Source organism: Haliotis rubra, unplaced genomic scaffold (assembly GCF_003918875.1).
Source record: "Haliotis rubra isolate DU_JTF1 unplaced genomic scaffold, ASM391887v1 Scf555, whole genome shotgun sequence".
Taxonomy (NCBI): domain Eukaryota; kingdom Metazoa; phylum Mollusca; class Gastropoda; order Lepetellida; family Haliotidae; genus Haliotis; species Haliotis rubra.
The window spans coordinates 341,987-349,657 of record NW_025767252.1 but is presented as its reverse complement, the minus strand read 5'-3'; the positions used below and the strand labels follow the sequence as shown (position 1 = coordinate 349,657).

The 7,671-nt window shown below is 38.9% G+C and overlaps 1 protein-coding gene across 4 annotated transcripts in view; it reads right to left on the bottom strand.

Annotated features, from left to right (window-relative positions):
- LOC124253845 (LIM domain-containing protein jub-like) overlaps positions 1-7,671 on the bottom strand; it is a 68,510-nt gene that overhangs the window by 8,365 nt on the left and 52,474 nt on the right. Inside the window, exon 8 of one of the 4 annotated variants that reach the window (XR_006892308.1) lies at positions 5,643-7,105. Coding sequence is in view for 1 of the 4 variants with exons in the window: in XM_046687694.1 (XP_046543650.1) it covers positions 6,707-7,105 (399 nt within the window). In the remaining 3 variants the exon portion in view is untranslated. Of the gene's footprint in view, positions 1-1,189; positions 7,106-7,671 lie in introns of those variants that run through there. The other 3 variants (XM_046687694.1, XM_046687695.1, XM_046687696.1) reach the window with 3 other exon arrangements.

Here is a 7,671-nt window from a genome sequence, read left to right as displayed (position 1 = left end):
CAGTGGCCCAGACATTTCAAGTGCTACTAGTTATAGATACTAGAAGAAGTACATATGGGTGTGTAGTTTGTATAATACACAGATATTGTTGTCATTTGTAGGACTATTGAAAATAAGGATACATGTATAGTATGACCAGAAATTGAGAATTTTAGGAATATGTTTAATTGGATTTCTAGTATAAACAACCTTGACCAGCTATCAAGTGCTTGGTTTCATTCAAGAGAGACAACTCTGTTAATCCTTTTTTCATTAGTTTGTGAAGAGTTATCCCCCTTTGTTTACTTGCTAGCAGACGACATTTTCAGTGATCCTCAGTATGGATGATTTAGAGAAGAGGAAGTTGATTTTAGAGTATTAAAACAAGGTCATCAGATCAGCTAAAGTGATTCAAGTAGAACAGGCATCCCTTTGTCCACTGTTTATCGTGTTTTGAAAAATATTGCAAATGGATATGGCATTGAGCACCAGGGAGGCGCAGGTAGGCCCAGAAAATTGACTGTCGGTGACAGGGGGCGGCTTGGCATTCTTGTTTCTAAACACAAATGAAGGAGTTTAGAAAACTTAAGGCTGGATATGATTGATAGAGGATCTGTGGTTGTCTGTAAGGAGACAATTAGAACTGAGCTGCATGCAATGGGTTGAGTGAAAATAATATAAAAAAATTACAATCTTAAATTCTCAATAATTTCTGGCTGTTTTTGAGTGTGTTTCTGCACTGTAATATCTGATATTATTGCCTACATTCAGTGGAGGAAAGCATACTTCATATGTACATGATTATGAGAACGAAGTCCTTTCCTGCAGTTTTGGAACACCCAACGATGTTTCGCGGAAGTCCCAGAGTTTTATATATTTCTTCCATGTGGACATGAATGGGGACCCAAGGATGAGATTCGATTTCTCATCCAAAATCAGTTTTCGGACATTTTCAGTTTGTAAAGTAATAACCACTGTTCCGAGTATCAATGTACAGCTGACTTGCTTCAACAGCGTGATATATTAATGACGTCATCTAATTGTGATGTCATCCAATTGTAATGTCATGGTAACCGGTATCTCTTGTGTTATGTCCATGTTCAAAATAGTGTATATAGATATTGCAGGTCCATCTGATCACACTTAGTTGATCTGAACTGATCATTCACTGTGATCTCAACAACTTGTGAACAAGAAAAACAAACACCAGTTTTATGACAGAATATTTTTACCAAAACAAAGTCTTTACAACTTTGGCTTTCTAACCAAGTCTTCAGCAAAAAATTAAATAAGACTAAACTGAAAATAATTATTATAACATTGATCACATGAGGCCCATGGTGTTCCTCCTGACCTACTGCTGCGTTGTCAACATCGACGACAACGTCCACAGGTAGCTTGGCGTAAAATGCATAGGAATCAGTAGTACAGCCTTACACACTGTCACGCTCAGCTGTGAGGACATGATTAAAGGAAAACTTACTCCTCTCAGAAAACCAATGTTCCCTGACAAGAGGATTGAATAATGGCTGAAAATGGAAGCATATATTTGGTATGATCCCTGTTTATTTCTCTCTGATATCCAAACATTATTTGGTGAAGTCTTGAAAATGACGAGATACAAACACGTTGTGACATTTTGAGTACATATGATAGCAGAAACCCAAACCATTTCCATGGAATATTTCTTCTTGATATTCGCTTAATCCAATTTTCACAAGTTGAAAACGACAGTATGTAAGAACCAACCACCTAACAAGCTGTATTCATATTAAAGCACTTCTTTACACAGATTCTCACAATTTGTAGGAGATATCTTCACAGGGCACAGATCTAGCGGGGAAATATACACATTTATTCACTTGTCATGCAAATATAAAACCCAAAGAGCAGTATCACCAGAAGAGCATTAATGCTTTCAATTTTAGTCTGCTATGGGATGCAAAAAAACTTAACATGCACATTAAATAGAAAACAATAATTTGAGTTTATTGCTGTTTTGATTCTTTTCCTAATTAAGTAATTTGATTTAACTGCTGTATGACAGATGAGCATCAGTTTCACAACATGACAACATTTCTATGTAATTACTGAGTGACTATCCCATACATGTTGTATAATCCCTGGCTGAAGTGCACTACACATGTTGGCTGTAGGTGTACTGCCAACAACCCATATCGGTGTGTATACCATGAGGCAACATCTAGAATGATGATAGGGAGCATAAATTAAGATGACACATTCACAATGAACGGTTACATGCAATCGCCAGCCTCAGCCATGGGTCTACTGCAATATCTTGGTGGCTAGGAACGTGTAGCTTGTGATTACCAACTGGTGTCATGTGATTGCCACCTGGTATCACATGATTACCAACTGATAATGTGGTACTGATGTAGTTAATACAGTGACCTCACTGGACCAACATGTATGTACAGGTAGACTTATTTCTTGACCAGGCCAGATCCATATTTCAATATTTGTTTCCACAACTACTTTTAGATACAATAACCCAAACTGCATATTATATTTCATCTTGTTTGGACGTTCACTAACATTCATGTTTTGACCTCCCACATCTTTATATTGGCAAACAATATAAAATTTGTTTAACATTCCATAAACTTTGTAATAAACAGTATCATAAGGCCACAGTTCACATTCTAAGTACCGTATCTCCATATACCGGTATGTATTTAACACTCAGTAGTCCAGCCAGTGTTTAAATCTTGGGTCATTTAACCATACAATTAAAGCTTATTCTAAACACTCCCCTAGATGGTCTCAGATAGGTCTGCCACATGGGTTACTCATGCTTCAAGAAGACTGAACAGAGAATAAAGATCTCCGCCCTGCAGGAACACGGCAAACATTGTTAGTAGGAAGCTGGGTATTTTGGCTAAAAATGTCTTTGCATCACAAATCTTGACAGAAACAACATCGACATGTCTGCCGAGAAGACAGTTGTTACCGCAGACATATTACCTTCATATACAATACATCGTTAAAACAAACAAATTTCATTTGTCTGTCAAATCACAAACAAGGAAGACTTCGTTAATATAATGATTCTCCAAATACAAGATGGTTGCTAGGCGATGTAGCAGAGAGACACTTAACAGGAAGTTGATGGAATCGTGTACTGAGGCATGGATGAAAGGGAATAAATAATCTTCAATATTGCACTTTCGTTTCCTTTACATTGATAGACAGCTCCATGAACACATACAAGGTACACCACACACACCTACTTTAGACCACAATAAATTAAACATTCCAAACTACGTACAGACTGTGATGTTTCATAGCCTTTCACTTGTGAAATCAAAGATGGGTTTAATTCCACACAAGCACAGCCAGCCCTGTGGAATTATGCTGGAGAATATAGGTCTCCAGCAACATATACTTGTCTGAACAGGCAACTAAACTGATCGGTTGCTTTGGTTGACTGCGTGTCACAGATCATGACATCCGTCACTGGATTAACTGGTCTACAGACCACTGTCACAGACCACCGTCACAGACCTTGAATATTGCAGTATAAAAAACAAAACAATAAAACCCACAGGAGGGTGAATGTCATTGATTGCATACTCAGCAATATTAAAAGCATGTGAAAGTAACCGGGACTTGACAATCCAGTGATTGACAGCATGAGTAACCATCCATGATGATCAGGAGAAATGACACAACCAAGTAAGAAATGGTGACCACCTGATCCTCCTTAGACAGTTGTTGTGACACGCAGGAGACAATCTAATCCCAACATGGGGAAGACCAACACCATGTGCAGCTGGCCGTCATCACAGACGCCACTGATCTCAAAATACAACCATCAAGTTGATCCGAGAGATGAATGTACCTGTAGAAGCTGTTTTTAATTCATTATGGTCTGTATGTTATAAATTAATCTATCCAATTTGTCACTTCTTTCCCTGCAATAAATAAGTCCTACCAATATCATCAAGACAAGCACCTGCTATACATATCGAAACAATATTACAGCCTATGGTTGAGCAATGGCCAACAGTGTAACAATAAGCCTTGAAACTGTGCCCTGCAATGTTCAGACATCTGTGGCCAGCCTTCGCGCAGCTATCCACCAGGATCCTGGACCGCCACCGAGCATCTCACACATATATAACTCAAATAGAACAGGCAGGTTGAACAAAGCATTGGGCGTGGACAGTTCCACACACTGACTTCCGACCAGGTTATCAAGGTGGATCAGAACAGCACTATGATAGTGTATCACCAGGGGATTCGGATCACGTGATCAAAGCACTATGATAGTGTATCACCAGGGGATTCGGATCACGTGATCACAGCACTATGACTATCATAACTCATCTATATCTTCACACAGACTTGTAGCAGTCATAGCACTGCGAGTAACTAACATCAATACTTTAACAGTATGACAGTATCAATACTTAACTTCTGACAGTAGTAGCTACAATCAGTTTGAGAAAGGCATTGACATTCCGTGTGTCAAACCTCACGTCACCCAGTACAGACAACATCAGTCTTCAACAACCAGTTTACATAGTCTTTTCATCATGCGACTGAACAACAGATTCTATTTAACATTACTATTAAACTGATGTCCAACAATGCTATTTGATGTTTAACATTACTATTAAACTGATGTCCAACAATGCTATTTGATGTTCAACATTACTATTAAACTGATGTCCAACAATGCTATTTGATGTTTAACATTACTATTAAACTGATGTCCAACAATGCTATTTGATGTTCAACATTACTATTAAACTGATGTCCAACAATGCTATTTGATGTTTAACATTACTATTAAACTGATGTCCAACAATGCTATTTGATGTTCAACATTACTATTAAACTGATGTCCAACAATGCTATTTGATGTTTAACATTACTATTAAACTGATGTCCAACAATGCTATTTGATGTTCAACATTACTATTAAACTGATGTCCAACAATGCTATTTGATGTTCAACATTACTATTAAACTGATGTCCAACAATGCTATTTGATGTTTAACATTACTACTCATCTAAAATTCAACATTACTTTTCATTTGAATGTAAAGGTTACTATTCATATAATGTTCAACATTACTCTACCTCGGATGTTCAACATTATTACTCATGTAACAAACAACTTGTTCTCTGGTTAAAGGACATATACAGAGCAGCACTAGCAGGCAACAAGTCATCACATTTCTGGCACTAGGAGAAGCTGTACAAACCAATCAAGAACTCATCCAACCAATCGCATTGACACATTATGCGAAAAAGAGAAAATGCATGTCAGGTGAACAATCATGAATTTCAGAACCACACTGTATGTGACATAGTGACTTGGTCCTGCTGCTGTACAGGAGAGGGTGGACAGGTGAGGGTGGAGAGGTCTGGGGAGGACGGTTGAGGGTGGACAGGTGATGGAGGACAGGTGAGGGGTGGACAGGTGTGGGATGGACAGGTGATGGTAGACAGGTGGATAGGTGATGGGTGGGCATGTAAAGGGTGGACAGGTGATGGTAGAGAGGTGAGCATGTAAAGGGTGGGCAGGTGGGGATGGACAGGTAAAGGGTGGACAGGTGATGGTAGACAGGTGGACAGGTGGGGGTGGACAGGTGATGGTAGACAGGTGGGGGTGGACAGGTAAAGGGTTGACAGGTGGTCAGGCAACACCAACCTCCCCTCTGACTGTGGTCATCATGATAGACACAACCACACCATGTTGGCCCTTGGACATAAAAATAATATATGTATTTGTTCCAAAAGCTTCATAAAAATATAATTTCAAAAAAAGTTTCCAATTGTTTTGAAAAACTATGTTGTGTTACAAACTGTCATTTGGCTCCATTCTTCAGAGACAATAATTGTAGATAGAGCCCAAAAAATATATATTTTGTCTTCCATCCCCTCCAGAATACTAAATGGTTGATCCCATACTAAAATAACATTAGCTGACGATCCTGTCATCTACACAGGTGGTTATGTGTTATTGACAGCTGTTGTTACATCAACAGGCCCAAGTCACAATATGTCATACACAGCATTCTCTCAACTGAGGCCACATCTCAAGCTACATAAACAATATATATTTAAATTAATCTTAATAAATAATTTCTTCTTAATGTACTTTCATTCACAAAACATATGACACATCACTTTTCGATACAAAGGAAAGAGATTCTTGGGATATGAAAATGGATGAAATTGATGAAAGTTTGGGTTGAAATGAAAGACGTGGCTATTGGAAATCTACAAGCAAAATTTCCATCAAAATAACCCTAGAACTGAAGAGCAAGCACAACCACCTGAAATTAGAAAACAAAAGTAACATCACATTCACTCTGGAGACAGCGTGGCTCATCTATACATATACGCTGAAATATGCTGTTTCAGGGAAACAAAGTTTTGAGACAGTCTGCAAACACAACTGTTGATAAAAACCAATGTGAGTCCCCACCATGACACTAGCTCAGCCTCACGAGGTTAACCACACTCCTTGTCCATACAGGGAATCCTGTGGCATCAGAATCAACTATGTTGTCCAAAAATGCACTCAGTCAGCTGCAGAGTGATCTCCCTTTATCACCTGAGAGTGACCTCCCTTTATCACCTGATACATCAACCTCTCAGTTCTCTCAACACCAAATTGTTCAATGGCGATCACACGATATAAGAAAATAAATATATATATATTTGCACTAAAACTATGTCCATGACAAACTATAAGTCAGTGATGTGATATTTGGTTCCCGGCTTCGGTGGGCCATGAGTCAGTTTGTTCGGGGAAGCATAGGGAAGGGGGCCACCATATTGGTAATCAAAATTATGGCCTCCATTTTGCATGTCCTCCCCTCCCCTATTCCTGTCAGAGTTTATGATGGGTATTGACCCTGTGTTGATAGCAACAGCAGCATAGCTGGATGGGGCAACTGTGATGATCCCCCCACCTCCGTGCCGATCCGACTTTTTCTGGATGTTGAACGTGAGTGGGTCTATGTAAAACTGATCATCAGGGAACTGGATGTTGAGCCTTGCTATGTGACAGCCTCGGCAAAACAAGTGCTCCTCAAGTGGATAACATCGCTTGTCAGGTTCGTCCGTCAGCTGGATACCACAGTCCTGAAACATTTAACAAAATGTATAAATAGAGAAGCAAAATAATCATCAAACTTTCCAATTCCAATGCAAAATTAAAACAATAAACCAAAGGCTGAGTGTAAAATATATTTATAAATTACACTGTCTGCTTTCGACACATAATAAAGCAAGATAGCTGGTGTGGTGCTAAAATATAATCACTCCCAACATTATCTTTGATCAATTTCATAAAAAGAATGTATTTCAGTATTTTTAATGAAAAGAAATAACAAAATGCTTCACAGGGAGTAAATAGGTGATTATATAGAAATATGCAATTATTTGCCTTTTTTCCACTTTGTACATAACATAATCTAGAATCTACACAAACAGCCATTCCCTTCACAGAACATTGCTAGGGAGATTCCAGGAGTTCTACGGCTAACTACCAAGGTGGGAAGTCTGTAACGGTCAGCAGTACAGACAGATGGCAGCACAGGCAAGTTAATCACAACACAGGAGCTGATTAGTGTTCACATACCGTGCATTCAGTCAGATGCAGGTGTGCTACCCCCACAACAGGTGTGCTACCCCCACAACAGGTCACA